This window comes from Falco punctatus, assembly GCF_963210335.1.
Source record: "Falco punctatus genome assembly, chromosome: 3".
In the NCBI taxonomy this organism is placed as follows: domain Eukaryota; kingdom Metazoa; phylum Chordata; class Aves; order Falconiformes; family Falconidae; genus Falco; species Falco punctatus.
This window is the reverse complement of record NC_137582.1, coordinates 41,487,432-41,507,024: the sequence shown is the minus strand read 5'-3', so window position 1 is coordinate 41,507,024 and position 19,593 is coordinate 41,487,432. Positions and strand designations below refer to the sequence as shown.

General features: G+C 38.8%; 1 protein-coding gene across 5 annotated transcripts in view; it reads left to right on the top strand.

Annotated features, from left to right (window-relative positions):
* XKR9 (XK related 9) overlaps nucleotides 1-18,801 on the top strand; it is a 29,228-nt gene extending 10,427 nt beyond the window's left edge. For 4 of the 5 annotated variants that reach the window (XM_080378644.1, XM_080378643.1, XM_080378641.1 and 1 more), the window contains 2 exons: nucleotides 8,603-8,826; nucleotides 10,744-18,801. In XM_080378644.1, the coding sequence (XP_080234770.1) occupies nucleotides 8,603-8,826; nucleotides 10,744-11,387 (868 nt within the window). In that variant the 3' untranslated portion in view covers nucleotides 11,388-18,801. Of the gene's footprint in view, nucleotides 1-5,762; nucleotides 5,900-8,602; nucleotides 8,827-10,743 lie in introns of all 5 variants that reach the window. The other variant, XM_080378645.1, reaches the window with a different exon arrangement.
* The last annotated feature ends 792 nt before the right edge of the window (nucleotides 18,802-19,593 follow it).

Genomic DNA, 19,593 nt, shown 5'->3' with positions numbered 1-19,593 from the left:
CAGCAGTACTTCTTGCAGTGACTGCGTTAACAGCAACAGGAACTTTTGTTTGCTAAAAGGCACATGTCCAGGAATAGTTTAAGCTACCATATGCTTAACATTCTCTAGTGGCTTTGCTATAAAATTATTGTTATCGTTATAGAGATCACCTGTGCCAAAGTTTTACTTCCATTTTAAAACTGAGGTGAAAGATGTTGGCAAAAAGTCCTGATTTTCAATTATTTTAGGTGTGCAACATACATGAAATGAGTGAATATAGAACTGTCAGAGGCACTTAATAAAACACCTAAAATGCCTCCTTTAACTTCCTGTACTATTCTATGGACAGCAATGAAAGCTATATTTATGCTAATGGAAGAATTCCCCTCAAACATATGTTGTTCTCTTGATGTTATTATCATGGATTAAGAAAACTGATGGAGCTTTTACATATCACAATTAACTTTTGCCTCTCAATATTCTTCTTCCTATTGCCTGTCAGCTTTATTTTCCAGCCTCTCCTCTTACAATCCTGCCATTTTAGACTTCACAGAGGAATATTTACTGACAGGTTTAATTTTTCTGGTGTCAGGTACTAGAAAAACTTAGAAATACTACATTTTTTAAGAAAAAGAAAATCCCTCTTCAATTTCTCTGGACATTTTCCTATTCACTAACCAGATCCATGGACATGGGTTGGTTCATGTGAGATACACCAAAACCTGGCCACAGGGACTCTTAATACGTACTGCTTTTTAGAGGCGGTACCTCTGGGCCCACAGTGGCACTCTCCTTTTTGTCTGTCCCCAAGGGTTTTCATCTTCAGGTGTGGCTGGGAGTGCCATCCTTGTGCTCATGACTTACAAATCTGCCTCTCTGAATCTGTTTCTTCCAAAGGAAGTTAAATCCATGACCTGTCTTTCTGATAACTGATGATAAATATTAAGCCAGTAACCGTGGTGTAGAATAGCTGAAGCCACTGTTTCAATGTCTGGCCAAAACCTTCCCTTCTTCCCCTTTCTCTTCCATGACCTTATTCTCTGTAATCTGTTCATGACTGCAACTCTAATTTCACCTTTGCTTGGTTTTACACTCCCAGGTTGCCCCTAAAATTTCCTCCTGGTTAGTGCCTATGTCTAAGACCTCACCTTTCAACACTGACCTTTAGAATTCAGATCCAAGCTCCAATAATCTACAGTTCTAGATACTGTAATCTTGACTCAGTGCTTGTACTATCCAAAATGCTGCTTTTACAGGAAAATCTTAATGGGTTACCTACATTCTGAGATAATCCATGGAACTCTTGGATTTACCTGAACTCATACCCTTTCCAATGAACACTTCTTACCGTGAATTACTGTAATTTTTGAAACTTCCTTCCCAGAATTAGCCCTGTCTTCTCTAAGTGGCTTATTATCTAGTAAATATAATTTTGCCCTTTGCACTAACAGTGTTGTCAAATTGGTCACTTGTTCTCTGTTGCACAAATGATGTTTTCTCCTATGGTGCCGCTTACACTTGGAAAATTTCCAAGCTGGTATGTATGAATTACAAAATTCTTTTAGCCACTCCTCATAGTTCAGCAGTGTGATAATGCATACCGTAAAAAATAAACTGATAACAGCAAGCTGACATTCGTGTTAGTACCTTTGTGATAAACTATTATGTACTTCCTGTTACATGTGTTTCCCTAGGTGTATCCACGTACAACACCCTCCTGTTCTCCCTCTTAGTCATCTGATGTATCCAGTTGATTTAGACAATGAGTCTCTCAAGTTTATCTCTGCAGTCAATGGATAAAAATAGATTTTGTCAGGAGTCAGGTCATACTTGTTATGGTGATCTTCTCCAGAAGGTCATTTGCGGCAGGAGCCAATATTTTCCATTCACTACAAAGGAAACAGGGGCCTAGTTAGTAAATATGACTTGGCCAGTGAACGTAGGATGCCTGAAATTAGAAGGTGTGAATACACCTTACCAAATTATCTTCATTTTTTCTTTCTTCTGTCCCTTCTTCCCGCTCATACATCCTTTATACCTCTTGCTCCATCTTTGAAACAGGGAACTTCATTATGTTATGTTTGTACAGCGCACAGCACAATGAGAATCAGTCTATGTTATCACACTGCCAGTGCTAAGTAATCAATATGTAAATCATGTGTGTATACACTTATGCACATTTATATTAAAAGAGAGAGAAAGAATGAAATTTAAATTATTTAATATCAAATAAGGCTTCAGTTTCTTTTAATGGAAAGAATGTAGACCTGTAGTTATATTTCATATGAAATGTTATTCTCTGCAAGGAGACAAAATTAAGTTGGTAAAGTATATGTTAGCTATGCTGACTAAAATTATTTTCAGCCTGACCCACTTTTTAGCGGGGCCTGTAATGATAGGACAAGGGGTAATGTTTTTAAACTGAAAAAGCATAGATTTACATTAAATATTAGGAACAAATTAATGTGGAGGTGGTGAGACATTCAAACAAGTTGCCCAGAGAAGTTGTGGATGCCTCGTCCCTGATATTTCAAGGTCACATTGGATGTGGCTTTGAGTGACCTGGTCTAGTGGAAGGTGTCCCTGCCCATGCCAGGGGAGTTGGAACTAAATGACCTTTAAGGTCCCTTCCAATCCAAACCATTCTATGATTTAAATGTGTCACACGTTGGTAGAATTGAGAACAGACTGTGGCATCACAGTCAACGTTAAGACGGCACCACAGTCAGTGAATATGGAAAAAGGGGACATTTCCCTTGGGGCACCATACAAAATCTGAAGTCCACTGACATGTAGCAGTTCGCAGCATCAGTCAAGGACACCTGCAGAAGACTAAATTTTATCAGTTAATAACCTTCACTGTCAGAATAGAAGGCCATGCAGGCAGCAGACATAGTGATATTGGCAGCTGCTGTTGTGTCTTTTGATCCTTGAAGGTAGGCTCAAGATGCCCTGTGTCTTTGAACAGAAGCAGGTGAAGAAGATTTTTTTGCATATTTGTAAAGATGAATTGTAAGTCCATGAGACATCAGAGTAACTGTGAGTACTTTGATGAGCCTGGGATTATTTAATTACATGTTTTTAGAAAGCAATGAGAAAAAAAGTCAAGATAAGTGATGTTTAGTTTAGTCAAAAATGAGGGCTGAAGTTGGTAACATGCCTCTAGCAATTCATGTATATAACAAGAATTTCCACAGGAAAAAACAAATAGAAAGGTTTTTATGATACCAAGTCAGAGAGGTAGAGAGAGTCAATTAGAAGTGGAAGGTTTGTAATGCTACTTTAAGTGAGTTAGAGGTTACACAATAATATGTGCTTGATCATATTTTCTTAATATAAATTTACTGACCTAACTATTGACTTAGTTGCATCAGTGTCATGGATTTAATCCATGCCTTTTGATACTTAGAAGATTATATTTGTCTTATAGGAGATTAACATGCAACAGAGAATAATTTTCCTTTGATTAAGGATTTATACAGTGCTGCAAACTGGCTATGTGGGTAGAATTTAGACAGAACAGTCATTGTTGCCAGGTCTCTCACACCCTGCCTGCCTGCATTTCTAAATGGCACCCAAGTCTTTATCAGTGTAGTTTGATGATATGGGACGTGTAGTCTTCCAGTGTACTGGGGTTGTGGTGGAAAGTCCTTACTGGAAATCTGAGGGGAAGCAGGTGATACATGGAAGCACTGGCAAGGCAACTTGCCTGTGGCATGTGAAGGCTGTGAAGCAGCAAAACCAAGTAGCTGTCCCATCTGTGAATTCCCAGTCAGAGCCAGAGCCTTCCTAATTTTACAGCAGATCAGGAGCAAATTTCATCCCTTATGACGTGATGATGAAAATGTAGGAGTATCTCAAGAACTGAGAGACAGTGGAGCTGCGTTTCAAGGAATGTTTATAACAGGTAGGAGTCCTATCATCTGCATCCTCCACAAACCAACACTACGAAGGCAGAAACGTTTTCTTTTTTCTCCTGTCAAAGTGGATATAATATTTAGAAACACTGATACTTTCCTGTTCACATATGACAATTCCAGTTGTAAAGAAATTGTGAGTTTTTTACTCTGTTGGATTCCATGTAGCTTATGTACCTTGGATTAATGAAAAGTTCCTCCTTAATGAGTTTAGAGGGAGAAAAAGTAAATGGTAACCCTACCTTTGTCTGTATTAACGACAGACCTTTTCACCTTCAGTTTAAGATGTACCTGTACTTAAAATACATAATTAATCCAATACTTTTAATTAATGTATTATTATTCCAGTTGAAGCAGCTTTTTAAAAGTTTGGCGTTTTTTTCAGTTTACGAAGACTGAAACACAAAAGTTTTATATCAATAGATATAGGAAAATAGATTATAGGAATGTAATTACGATAGGTTCAGAGTAGGCATAGTGTTTAGGTGTGCCATGGGCATGATAAAGGAGAAGATTCGAGCCTGACCTACCTTTTCGTATGGACTGAACTTCGTTTGCCCTTGGCTGTGAATCTGTGAATGCAATTGTTCAACACTAGGCCATAGTTGGCTACGGGCCCTTCCTAAAATGTCCTAATATTACATGTCAAATGGGCAGATCGGAATAGGAGTGTAAACTCAAAATACTCTTAAAAGATGAAAAATTTGTCACAGTGAATTACTGTAAGTGACATAGGCATGTGGAGCTCAGGGAACACCACCTCGCTTAATGCATAGTCATAGAGCAATGGAAGTATTTGGACAGACTTTCTAGAAAAAATGATGTCTTTTTTACAGTACTCAAGGTCAGAAGTGGACTAACTGAAATCACTACAACTAGTGAAAGAAACTATAGTATCTTATGGTATATATATACCAACTTATAACAATATAAACCTAGTATACCATATTCGGAAGGCATATGCTTCCAAAAAGTGACAAGTGATTTCAGGTGTGCATCCAGCTGAAATACTGCTTTTACAACATCTGGTTCTTGCCTTGTGTATCATCTGCCTTCTCTGCTGTGAGCTCTGCAGCTCAAAATTTGTGCAGCTGGTTTCCACTTGTTGCTGCTTGGACAAAGACAGGCTCTGGTGAATGAGTCCATGGACAACTAACAGATTGGTCTATCCAATTGTTTTTTCTTGAAAACATTGCAAACTCTCCAGATGTTTACAACTTGGATGCAAGACCCAGATGTTTTGGAATACTAATTGCTTTATAAACAGAGAAAGCTATAGATGCCTTGCCAAACAGTTCAGTTCTTTGCTTATGAGTAATTATTCAGAGAACAGTAAGATAAATACACAAAAACATAAAAGTAGAAAACAGTTTCCTTTGGGAGTAAATAATGGATCTAGAGCCAGCTCGCAGAATCAACGTATGGCCTGCATGGCAGGGCTGCCGTCTGTGAATCTCTGCAAGAAAGGTTCCAAAGGGTTACAAGAAGTAACCAAAGGGTTACTCAGCAGTAACATAGCTGCTCCAACACTGACTGCTGATGCTTCCATGTTGCAATTTTCACTTGTATGGTTGGCATACTGTAACAGACCAGGGAATAAGTAATATATGCACTTAAACCTGCAGATCCCAGCTATCTCGCTTTTGGCAATGGAAGAACCTCTGACACTGTCTCCCTTGTGGTCAAAGGATTTGGTCTTTAAAGGTGGTGAAGGTATTAAACTTTTGACACCTGGAGAACCCAGGAATTCTTCCTAGCTCCCTTTGTAAGCAGAAGGGGACTGTGCTCCAATATCGTATTGGGAAGAGATGATTCTGTGAGATCTAGGTGTCTGATGATCTGTTGCCCCCTGTGCTCTTCGTGAAGGAAATGCAGCTGCATGGGTTTCACGGGGTCCATGGTGCGTACGATCCTACGGACTATCAGGGAATCAGGAACCTGCAGCACTTCAGCGTGAATCTTGAAATCACCTCAGATGCAGCCTTAAAGAATGGAAGTAGGAGGTGAGCTGAGGCATAGGACCTTGCCTTTCTTACCCTGCACATTAGCAGGCTTTTACAGCTGTGTAAGATAACCAAATGGTGGTCTGTGGTGTTCTGCTTGATTTCTCAAGAAAATAAATCTGAACGAATGATTTAATCTTCGTAATCCGGATGACTAAATTCTTCTGGTGAGGGGAAAGGCTTTTAGCAATATTTATAGTGCTAGAAAAATCAGCTGAGTAGCAGTGAGTTTTCTTGAAAAAGGACTGCTTTTGCTGTCCTTGCCTGCCAGTTATAGTCAAAATGGGTTCATTGGAGAAGAAACTGGAAGCTCAAAACATCTGGGAACTAAATTGGCAGAAATAGCCTTGAAAGTGATGTCTGAAGGCTGTTATGCTCAAAATTAAGTTTATGGGCATAGAAACAGGATTTATATACCTACAAAGCAAAGAACTTACTATTAGTAGAAATGAAATTGTAACAGTTGATTCCAAGAATCATTATTAGTCTAGATCTTTTTACTACAGGGAAAGAAATAATACTTCTATGCATAAAAAGTTTCAGTAATAATAACACAGTTAAAATTGTTACATATTTCTTAGTTCCTATCCCTTTTGTTCACCTTTCCTCAGTTCCTCTGGGTCTTAAGGTCAGCAGTTTCATTCTGGTGTGTGGGTGGGTTATGGGCGTTAATCAGTGTGGAGTCATGCTGGGAGGAACCTGATGTTCCTGTTGATGTTTTCTTCTTCACTCTTAGGATCCACTGTGGGTCTTTTTTGTATGTTTGCTAACACACTTTTAGCTTTCTCTTTATTCTCTGCAGCTTCATGTTACATCCAAACTTAGTATCTATGGTGCCTTTTATGCATGTTAGATATAATTTCTTTGTTACCCCTAAAACTAGTTTCATCCAGCTCCAGGTCTGCATTTCTATAACTGACCATTGGTGAGTTGTTTATAGCCATGGAGTCTCCAGTGTACAAGCCATCTCTTATCATCCTATGCATGTACTCTTGCACACCATCTCTCAGGACCTCTGCTATCATACTAGGACTATATTTCTCTATCCTACTTCATCATGTCTGTCATAAATATCTCCTTCAATACGGAATATCTGTTTGTTACTGTTACCCATATGAAACTATGGATGTACCACAAAAATGTACAAAAGTAAAACAAGTTAGCCACTCGGTCAATTGGAAGAAATCACCATCTTTTTTTCTGCAGAAAATCCAAGCTAAATGTCACAGACAGGTCAATAAATTTTCAAACAGAGCAAGCCTCAGTCCTCATGCCTTGCAAAAGCTTATGCTGTTACTAGCAATGAAAGTGCCTATTATGGTGCTGCAGAGTTAAGAGGCTTAGTCAACTGTCTGCTCAGCTAGTGTTACTGACTGCTTGAAGTCAACTAAGTAGCAGAAGACAGCAAGCATTGGTTTGCTCTAAGGTAGGATTTACACACATACTTACAAGGATACTTCTCCCAGCTTTCATTTGTTAACTAGTTCTGAAAGAGTCTTTGTGTGCTGCTTAACAGTTCAACTGGAAAGAGATCTTCGGCTGTGAAAACCTCTTCTGGAATTGTTCCATTTAATCTATTACAGAAAAGTGCATTGCCTACCTCCTTTATCTTCTAAAGCAGTAGTGCAATGAATCAGATCATTCACCAGAGTTGTGTGTATCTGTGTGTGAACCCACCAGGGGCAGCAGAAATACTGTAATTTCCAGCAGCTGGAGGTCTGGTCCTACATCAGGTTGTAGCCACCATTCTGTTTTCCTAAACACAGCTATAAAGGTTTCCATGTACAACAGCTCATTCCTTCTTAATTACCAAAATGGTTTCTGATTAAAACTTAAGCATTCTCTCCCCTCTAAGGTGCTATGCTACCTCCAGGCCTGAAGCGAATGTCTTGAAAATGGGGATGAAAGCTAGGTTTTATTTATATCTATGCAAAACATTAGAGACATCCTGAACAGAAAAGGTATTTTACCGCACAGAATGCACACCAGTTATGACTAATTCCACATATCTTTGCATTTACTGCTCTTTCAGAGGAAGTAATAGTTTAGGCTTAATTGAAAATAATCCAGAACTGTTCTTCACATAAACTCACTCAGATTATTAGTAGAATTTGTCTCCCCAGGAATCTACGTCTTGAAAATCATTTTCTGAAATGAAAGTCTGCCTGAGTATTTAGAAAATAACATTCCAGTGATTTTTTTTTTTTTTTAATTTTATAAAAGCCTGTTGCATGTTTGCAATTCATCAGATACTATTCTTGGGGCTTATGGATCTATATTATACTTACATAAATGTGGATGTTCACAGCTGGATATTCCCTAATACCCTCAAAAGACTACAAGGGAAGTGAATGAGTATCAAAAAGAGACTGAGGAGAGATGCTAAGGGAAACTTCAGAAATTTGGTACTTTTAAAGAAATAAGAACCTAACCAAATAAAGATTGTAATCTTTATTCAGGCAAGTCTCATGCTGTTTTAGTAGTTTTTACATCGCATTGGTATCAATAGGCTTAAATGATTATCTGATATCACTGAAACCAGACAGATATCAGACAAAATTTTATCTTAGTAGAAGCTGCTGGATTACATTCAAAGATAAAATGTGAATGGAGAGTGAAATGGGAAAAAATCATTGCTAGGCTACATCATTTTGAGTTGCACTTCTAAAAAATGCTGTCTAATCAAGTCGCCTTTTTTTATAGGTATTGGTTTGCTTTGAAGTATGGCTTCCAAGCTGCATTTAAACAAAAAAGCAGCGGAGATACATCAGAAACAGACCCTCCCAACTTCATTCAAAACCAAGTTGTTGATGTAGTGACTGATATTAACATGCTCAGGGTATTCAAGACTTTTCTTGAGACCACGCCACAACTTTTTGTCCAGATTTACATCCTCGTGGAACATGGCAAAAATGATTTCTGTCAATGTGAGTCTGCCTTTTTGCTTAATTTGCAAGTTGAGTATCTTACCTAAAAAGATAACTCATGTGATTGGATAACATTTTAAACATACCTTGGAAAACATACACTCCACTGTATAATTACTTTGCATTTAGATAGAACTTCTGTCTAGTATATGGTCCATTCTGCTAAATTCATAAAAGGGAAGATTTCACCGTAAAAAGTCATAACATCTAATAGAATGTAATTAGTATATAATTTGCAGAACACTTTGTTATGTGTGCTCTTGCTTACAGTTTCTTTGAAAACTGCTGATTTGACATCTTGAAATCAGTAATGTATTAGAGCAGCCCTGTGAGCTTTCACTACCATCACCCATGTTACAGATGAGGGACAGAATCAGAAAAAACCTAAGGATATGTCCGCATTGCAGAATGCAATATAATGAAGAGATACTGGCTTAACTCTCAGAAGCAAGACAGCAGCTGTACCATTTCCAGTTCTAAAACTAGCATGACTATGGGCAAGACATTGACTTACCAAACTGAGAGAACTGCACTGCTGTCTATTATAGTTCCTTCGTAGTCCATGGAGTCAATAGGTACCCAGACAAAATGGTCAGACAAATCTCATCTTAAATATGACTATGTGAAGAGTCAAGTCTTAGTTATAATTTTCTACAACACAGACAGCCTAGAGTCAATACCAGTTGCTGAAACATAGGTTTTTATGAGCTATTTCATAGAATCATTCAGGTCAGAAAAGACCTTTAAGATCATCAAGTCCAACTGTATAACCTAGCACTGCCAAGTCCACCACTAAACCTCCCCTGACACAACTTGAGGCCATTTCCTCCTGTCGTATCACTGGTTGTTTTGGAGGAGAGACTGACACCCACCTCGCTACAACCTCCTTTCTGGTAGCTGTAGGGAGCAATAAGGTCCCCCCTGAGCCTCCTTTTCTCCCAGGCAAAACAATCCCAGTTCCCCCAGCTGTTCCTCATAAGCCTTGTGCTCCAGCCCCTCCACCAGCTTCGCTGCCCGTCTCTGGACACGCTCCAGCCCCTCAATGTCCCTCCTGCAGTGAGGGGCCCAAACCTGAACACGGCATTCGAGGGGTGGCCTCACCAGTGCCCAGTGCAGGGGGACGGTCACTGCCCTGGTCCTGCTGGCCACACGGTTTCTGACACAAGCCAGGGGGCTGTTGGCCTTCCTGGCCACCTGGGCACACTGCTGGCTCACGTTCAGCCGGCTGTCGACCAGCACCCCCAGGGCCTTTTCCTCTGGGCAGCTTCCCAGCCGCTCTGCCCCAGCCTGTAGCGCTGCGTGGGGTTGGTGTGACCCAAGGGCAGGACCCGGCACTGAGCCTTGTTGAACCTCACACACTCGGCCTCGGCCCATCGGTCCAGCCTGTCCAGACCCCTCTGCAGAGCCTCCTGCCCTCAAGCAGATCAACACTCCCACCCAACTTGGCAAACTGACTGAAGGTGCACTTGATCCCCTCATCTAGATTGTTGATAAAGATATTAAACAGGACTGGCCCCAGTACTGAGCCCTGAGGAACACGACTTGTGACCGGCCACCAATTGTTTTTAACTCCATTCACCACAACTCTTTGGGCTATATTTGCAATACTTTGGGAATTTCCAAGTCATTTGTGTATGGAGATGGCAAATATGACACACAACTCGTGCAAGACCATTAATGGCCAGAGGGTGGGCAGGATAACATAGGCATACCAAACAGCATTAGATGCCTAGATTTAGGTAACTAAACTGAGCCTTAAAATTAAGGTGACTTTTTCAGAAGTACAGAGGAAATATAATATTGCTATAAAGGAAGTGTTAAGAAAGTATGAACGTCTCCAAAAGTTCATTCTGAAATTATAATGTAAAATAAGTATCTTTTTCCTCAGTCTAACATTTTTCCTTGTGTTTTGTTTAGATGCTGCCATTATTATGTCTTTTTGTGGTATCTCCTTTTCAACAGTTGATTATCAGATATCATTACGAAAATCTCTACCTGATAAAGATGAATTTCATGTGCTCCCCGGATTAATGTATCTGTTTTATAAACTGCTTACCATCACTTCTTGGTTACTCAGTATTTCACTGATCACTCTACTAAGTGTTAGTAGTTCTGCAATTCTGCTGACATTTCTTTGGATTTGTGGCTTCACCTGGACTTTGAAACAACATACATCATTCTGCAAATCTAAGAAGATGGAATATCTATACAGAACTGTAGTTGGAATCATTCTTATTTTTACCTTTTTTAACGTAAAGGGGAGAAAAACAAAACTTTGCCTTTCTATGTATTATGCTACTCACACTGTTGTAACTCTAGGTATTTTGTTTGTATATTTGTTCTGGAAACCTTCCATTATCAAAGAAATACATTTTACAATTGTGAGCATCCTAACTATTCTTAGTTTGGTGTTAGGTATTATTTTTCTTGTTGTTTATTATAGGTGTTTCCATCCTACTGCTTATTGCAGACCACAGGCATGTTCAGATGAAGGTGATGGAGAGTTAGGACAAAAATATAGAGTGAAAATCAGTAGATTTCAAAATTTCATAATGCAATGAACTGTATAGATCTTTTTGTGCAGACTTCAAAGCAAATATTTGCTGGACAGTCTGTTTCTCTCTTATTGTCTCTCATGTATCATCACTGAGTAGTACATAATGGACCAGAGTTATCGGCTCTGAGTAACTACTGTTTCTGTGATACTGCACAAAGCCTTTCTAACATGAATATATCTCTTATGTGCTGGTCAAAGTTACTTTTGAAAAAGAAGCATTTTAATCTGTCCGTCCAACACAGTCCACTGTTTTAGTTTTTAGCAATGCAAACAGAACATAGGAAAAGCTAAAAGTTAATCAAATGAAAGCTAGCATTGAAACAATATTCTGTTCATTTATGTTGATTCTGTTAAAAACAAGGTTTACTTTTCTGTTCTTGCTGGAAGGAAAGAGGCATGCATTTGAAATCATTGAGTGCAGTGATCAGTTATCTGCTTCTCCCCATTAGTGTAAGAGCTGCAGTTTTTCTTCAGATAAGCATAGTTACAAACTGTACTGCCTTCTCTCTAAATATCCCCTGAAGAAGAATAGCTTTGATTTATGGCTCAATCACTGTCTTGCCACAGGAAATTTGGGGAGATATTTTCAAGCATTTTATCTTTTAGGTGTTTTAATGACTTCTTTATTGTTTTTGTTCTGCTCATCTTTCACACAACCTTCTGTACTTAGGGGTGATGCCAGGTTGTTGTTCTGGATTATAATAGCAGCCTGAGTGATTTATGGATGGCAATAGGATTCTTGCATATAAAGGAACAACAGTCTTCCTTGAAGCTTTCCTCTCCTTGGAGCTCTAAGATGTAATACTTTAAAAGCTGGTTTCCACTGAAATAGAAGGCTATGCAAGGTATGCAGTGGTGCAGCTTCTTTTGTCTTTGCCACTTGGAGAAGAGAGAAGCAACTGTTGTGCACTCACAGGGGCTAGAAAATGATGGAATAGCCAGCTTGTCTATCAAGATTTTTTGGCAGAAGGCAGAGTGAAATTAATGTTCAAATACTGAATCAACAACAAAGGAAATAGGGTTGATAGCCACAGCTTCTTCAGAAATAAAATATAAGAGGAAGTCTTTTGGAGCTGCTGCATTTTAAATCTGAATTATGAAAAACAGGGCTCTTTCTCTCCCCTCCTTTCCCCTTCCAATAATTCACGTTTGCAGTTACAGTAGCCACAGGCAAAGGGAGGAAAAAAGGTTTGAGAAAAGAGACTAAAGATAAGAAAAACTGATAAACTTTGCCAGGGACCAAATCCGTTAGCATTATTGACAGCAAACTTCCCTGAAACTCTGGAAAAAGGGCTGGTGCTTTGGTTCATAATTAGAGTGCTGAAAAGCTGTGTCTTGTGCCTTTTGTGTCAAGTCCATGGACTCCAGACTGCCTTTTGCTTGTTACCCTTCCATCCTTAGCAGAGCTCAGGGAAGTTCCATTTCCATAGTTCTCTTTACCACTTACACCTCCTTAATCCTATTCAAGGAAATTTCTAGATGCATAGCTTGGATTGAACGATCTGCCTTTCTGAGGATATGCATGAAAAAGCAGCGTAGAGATTTAAGCAATAGTTTTCCTTAAATGAACAGTTTTCCTTAATAGAACAGTACCTTCTCTTCTGTCTACTCTGGAAGAGAGATTTCCAGATTTTTTTGCCCTGGAATGGCTGCATAGGTAAGATCAAAACCCCAAGGCTCCGTCCTGCTTCATGGACCATGATTGCCCTAAGTTCTGTCTCTTATCTACAGAGTATTTAGTACTCATGATGGTACCCTTGGCAGCAAAATGCGTGCCTGGTTTTAGGCTGAAAGTACTCTTATTTTGCTATGGAAAAATAGGATCCTAAATAGTCAAGACTAACCCTATATAGCTTCCCACACTTATTGTTTGCTCATCTGAAATCCTGAGAAGGGACTAGGGTAAGGTACGGTGGAAAAGGGAGATTTTTATCTCTATCTTGCAGAAGATTACAAAATTTTGTCTAACCTTTATTTGGAAGATGACCTCAAACCTTGTACGTTATCTAAGAAGTAGATCTCTGGGGAAATATGAGCTTCTGAGAAGTCGTAGTGTGGGAGTTTCAGCCCTGGAGCCTCCAGGTTGTCTGCGCTGCCAGATGCCAGAAATTTGGAGCCTGAGTTGCTCTGCAGGAAGGTTAGTTTCTGGTGAAACACAAAATTGTCTTGGTGATTTTTTTTTTCCTTTCAGTGAATTGACAGATTCCAAGTAAAGGGATTTCATTGCCATCTCTCTGGCCAACTCCTAACACTAATTTTCTTTCATGGGAGAAATCTGAATGTTGTGCTGTTCTCCCTGTGCATCCTTATTCCCTCTCCTGTGCCACTGAGAAGAATGTTACACTGAAACTGACTTGGTAAGAAAGGCATCTAGGTGGCTATTTATATCACGTTCATTCAAATACACACAAACCCCAGTTACTTGAGTTCCAATCCCTATTTTAATGTTTATAAGTTCTAGTGGGTATAATTTAACCATATCAAAAAACTGGGAAATGATCCTTCTGGAAATCATGTAAGTTCTTTTCATAAAAAACAGATCTTCAGTGTCCTGCCACAGATACTGTGAACCTCTCCATTTGGCGGTCATCAGAGGGCCTCAAGAGATGGGAATTCCTGTTAGCTTGTCCCCTGCAGACTTTTGTTTATTTATTTTCAGCTTTAACCTCCTCCCTTTCTTCTTGACCTTGAGTTCAAGATTTTCACTTGATTCCCTTCATTTTCATAGTTATGAAAATGGCTTCTCATTCATTTGGTCATTGTAACTCAGAATCACTGTAGCAGGGGAGGCAAGGAAGCACATGAATTTACTCTAGAGACATTTCATATCATCAGTGACCACTTCAGACAAAACAAACAAAGCCCCACTTCACCTAGGTGTAAAGTTCAAACAATAGACTTCATACATATCCTTTCTGTTCCCCGACTACTCTTAAAATTCAGCTGCCACTCAGTTCATGCATTATGCCTGACCTTGTCATTTTAATCTAACTGCAAATTGAAAACAAATGTGTTTTTTCTTTTTTGTTAAGTATGTCCATTACATCTTACAAGAAGTATTTTAATAAGTTAAATAAAAATAATAAACAATTTCTTCTTGCTTTGACTACTGTCAGACCTGGGTAAGAGAGACAACATTCAACAGAATTATTTTAATTATCCTGCTAATATTCAACGTGCCATTTGATGGCATGGGTGAGCTCACCTGATGTACCACAGATAGCACTGATTTATGAAGCCATAATTGGGTTTCCAATAAACATTTGTCAAAATAATGTATTCATTCAAACCAAAGCCTTCTTTATTTATTCATATAAAAGAGCACTTAACTTTCAACAAAGAATTGCCTGCCATCAAAAACACTCCATAAACAGGGGAAATTTATGAAGACACAGTACCAGGGGGTGATCTGTGGAAGACTAAAGTTCACTTTAACCCTTCAAAGTGCTGAGTTCCACCTCTTGCTTGTTGCTGGTACTATGCATATTTATTTCTAAAACCCCCAAGCCCAAACATTAACCTTTATATATTTAGACATTGTAGCAACTCTTTTTTTTTTTTTTCTACCACAGTGTCTTGCATTTCAAAGATAGTTTCAAACCTAACATCTCATTTTCATTATGGAGTGTAGAAGCATGCACACAGCTCAAAGGTAGTTGTTGTTTTTTTTATTTTTTTTGTTTACCTGCATTCTGCCCACAGTTTCCGCCATCTATATATTTTGCCAAAAAAACCCAAAACAACTTCAAGAGGTTAAACAACTTATCTTGCCTGAACCTGAGGCAATATATATGTCATTCATTTCAGCTGAGGAATTTTCCTATTCTACCTCTTTGTGCTCTTCTCTACTTCCTAGCACTTCAGTTTCATTTCACAGATTTTTAAGCAAAGTAGATGTGCTACACAATCACTATTTGAATGGAGTGCATATAACCCCTTGTAATCCACCCTCATCAAAATTTTTTCTTCTTTTACCACCGCTTAGCTAACATATAACAAATCCAAGCCACACTGAAGGTTCCCACTATGTCAGTCTTCATTAGCTTAGTAAAATGTAGACCGTGGTGGGATAGTGGCAGTGCTTCAAACTTACCTTACCCTGCTTACACCTGTTGAGACTATAAATTGCATTGGCCTTCCTATGATTGTATGTTGGTTTCCATGTATATTTCTATTTTTAGCATATGGTTTTTATTTCTGACAGTGAACACAGCTGTAAATAACAGAGCAGAATAAGAAAGGATAGGAAGGGTTTCAAGTGTGCATTCATGCCTCATACTTTAGTGTGATTTTGCGAATCTTAATACAAAATCTTCATCTTTACCATTATTGTTACTACTACCGGCACTTTGTCCAGGTGAGGATGACAATACTTAGAAGAATATGTATCTGTTGCAGCCAGAATGCAACAAAAAGTTGGTAGCAAAGTTCTTATGTGCTTTGTCTGCTCAGCACTTATAAGTGATCTTAATTCTCTCTGATTAAGCACAGGTATTTTTTAATGGGAGCCTACAAACATCTTGGAAAAGAGATGGTTACCCATTTTGTTCTGTGGGGAGTAAGTTAGCTGCTGAAACTCAAGGGCTAAATGTCCCTGGACAGTTCTCGGCTGCTGTGAGACAGTAAATGACAAAGGTATATATTTGAAGGTCACTTGCAAAGAAGAAGGTATGGAGAGGAAGGCATACAAAGAGAGACAGGGGGAACAGGTGTTTTCCTGCCATTTTCCACATAGCATACTCCACACATTTGGCCAAACTTGAAGTGTGTTGTACTGTAGTAGAGCAGGAAGGGACCTCAAACATGATTTGTAGTTTACCCTACAGCAGAACCACTGTATTTATGCCATTCCTGAAAGAAGTTTTCTAAATGGTTGTGAAAAACACAACATCCTAGGTAATGTCCCCCAGATCTACAGAGTCCTGTGGAGCAGAAGCCTCCTACGTCCAGACTCTTTATTGCAGTCTGAGCCCCTTGTTCTCCTTCCTGCCTTGCAGAGCAGATGGTTTCCTTCTTCTGTGAAGCAGTATTTTACATATTTGATGATCATTATCATGTTCTCAGACTTCTTTCAGTGCCAAACACATCAAACCACTTAATTATGTATGTCTTGTTTCCCAGGCTGATCTTCCTGCTGCTTTCTCTTCCAGTTGACCATGTCCTCCTTGAAGTAGAGGATGAGTATGTTTATGCATACCCTAGGTACTGCTGAGTATCAGGTGGATTACTTCTTGTGTCCACAGTCTATAATCCTATTTTTATATCATAATTACAGGTTTTGTCTTTTTTTATGACATCATGACTTTCAGTGACTCATGCTCAATGCACTGTAGAACAAATACTTTTGTGCAGAAGTGTTGTCTTATCAGTTCTTTCCCCTTTAGATGCTTTGTTTTCACTGCAAGATGAAGTTCAGCTCCTGCCTTCTTTAAGGCCTAGCTTCCATCAGATTTGTTTTCATGAATATTCAGCCCATGGTCTAGGAAACAGCTTCTCTTCAATGTCAAAAGTTTAGTCATCAGAATCTGGCTGGGTGCTCACAAAAAAAATTGAGACACTTCAGACAAACACAGTTTGATTTCTATAATTCTGCTATGCCTACATTTGGAGTTTTCCGAAACTGTTGTACATGAAGACGCACATCTCTAGTGAACATTGTGTTATTCACCTGACAGAAGAAATGCATTTGCCTGGTTGAAGTTAATACTGTGTGGGGATACATGTCACTGCCACAACTGACACTGGGCTGTTGATAATTTTGTAAACCATCAGGTCTGTTATACTGTTTGAATTAGATGAAAAGACAGAGCAAGAAGAAAGAAGTATTTTTGTAGTCTGGGCTCTGGAAAATGGCATCATACAATAGGTACAATAGCACAGAAACATTACATACTGCAGGTCTCTTCCAAGCTGTTTTGGGCTGTGTTTTGCTGGGCTATAGTAATTCCTAAACTTAAATTTAAAAGGATGTCTTAGTCACCAGCCAGTTGCTTTTGTCAGCACTCTAAAGCAGCAAAACAGTACCTCATACAGCTAGCTCAGTGCTGCTTTGCCAAAGCCAGTAGTGTGTGATGCAGCATTATCTGAGTGGTATTGGTACCCCTACTTGTAGGTTGGTATTTATCTCAGGTTTCTGCCATACACAATTAATTCAAACTGGATGTTAAGTTGTATAGGGTCCTCTACAATCAATGGAGAAAGAAAAAAAATCACACCCCAAGGACTGTCATCCTGCCTACCTTGGCACTTATTTAGGATGTAATGAGTCTTCCTTTAGGGGTGCCCTTCCCCATCGACTATAGAAGGAACAGCAGCAGGATGCAGTTTTGGTGGGTAAGATTAGGTGATATAACTGACCCTTATGTTTCTTCCAATATCAGAATATTACCTGTCTTCTAATAACAGAATATTATCCATCTTCTAAAAAATTACTTCTAAAAATAAATTTCTATTAAATTTTATTTATATTTATAAATAAACTTCTATTATTTTAGAATACATGATTTATCACATGTAGCAGAACGCCAGTAACTTATTGGTAGAATCTTCAGATTGTCTATATAGGGAGCATAGGAATATTAGCTGGCAATTTCAACCATTGAAAAGCTAAAAACTGAATGGTGAGAATATATCGTCTTTCTCCTGTAGACATAGACTTCTCTGAGATACTGAGATCCTTTGAATCTCACTTGCTGCTCCTGCATAATAGCTTACATTTAGCATTTCAGGCTGCCTTATTAAAGCCTTTGGACCATTTCTGAACAGCATGTTGAAATAAATAACTTTTCTCTGAGACTTAGTATTAATGTCTTCAGTATAGTAAGCAACCATCGCAAGTATTTTACAGTTAAATTCATATCAACTGGTATCAGATTTTGCTTAAGTGTAAATCATTAATATGACCCTGTAACATTTTCTCACTTGAGGAGAAAAAGGGAAGGAACTTACCCCTGGTGAATTTTCCCTGGGTTCTCTGCCATAGCATCAACTGCGCAATCCTAACTGTGCCCTTATAGTCTACAAAACTGAATGGCACAGTTACATAAACACAAAGGAAAACAGACTAGGCCACATAACATAGAAGTTCTCTGTAAACAGCTTCTGAAATAATGCTATCAGAATTTGCATAGGCTAATGAGCTCACACTTTGGCAAACGGTTATTGTAATCAACAGCTTTTAAAAGAAGCATTATATAAGCAAAGTTATTTTTCAAATTGCACGTCCATTTCTACTGTGTTCTGTTAAACAGTCTGGGGAATTTTATAAAGAAATAAGCATGGCAGTTTCAAACAAGAATTACTATTGTGTGAAAAAAATTAATATAAAATTATAATTAGTCATTTAATGTCTATAATCATAATCAGACTTGAACAACAATTGTAGCTATCAGTAACTAATTTGTGCCTTTCTTTGGGGGGGGGGGAAAAGAAATGAAAACCCCAAAAGCCTTCTCTCACTAATGTTCTTCCAACCAAAGGAATAATGTTTACATGTATGTGTTTAGAAGTATAATTAAAGCAGCTGGGCACTGCCTTCCTCAGTCAGAAAGAAAAATAAAACAAAACCACAAGGTTTGTTTTTGTTAGTTTTGTTTGGGGGTTTGTTTTGTTTTGTGTTTGTTTTTTTCCCTGTGTGCTGATGTCGGATGGGAGAAGAAAAATAACCTACAGGCCTTGTCATGGGCAGTAATTGTTTTCACCTCACCAAAATGTGCTGGACCTCTGAGACTCAGCAGTTGCCAAACTCCACAGGTAAGGTGGGTGGCCACTTGTTTGCTCGTTAATGGCTACTTAAGCCTGGGTGTTATGAGAAAGAATGGAGTGAGTTTTCAGCTTAACTACTTTGAAAGAAAGCAACAGAATCCCACTAAATTACTAAATCTTCCACTTCCAGCTTCCATTTATCAATAAAATGTGCAAATGGGTTACTGTCAAAGCAATGAATTATTTGCTGCTTACAAAACTCCCAACAATATTGTGTCACCAGTGTCTTGCATATGTGTCAGGCTGCCATACACCAAGCCAAGAATCCTACGTGATTTAAGACCTCCATCTGAATTTTTGCTTTAAAAAAGGGGTTTCTCAGCAGTGAATTAGAGAGAATATATGGTTAGTGATACGGTTGCTGTGGCTGATCTCAGGAAGTTGGTAGGTATTACTCAGGGAAATAAGTTGGTTGGTTCGATATGGTACCAGACTAAAAAAGCCTG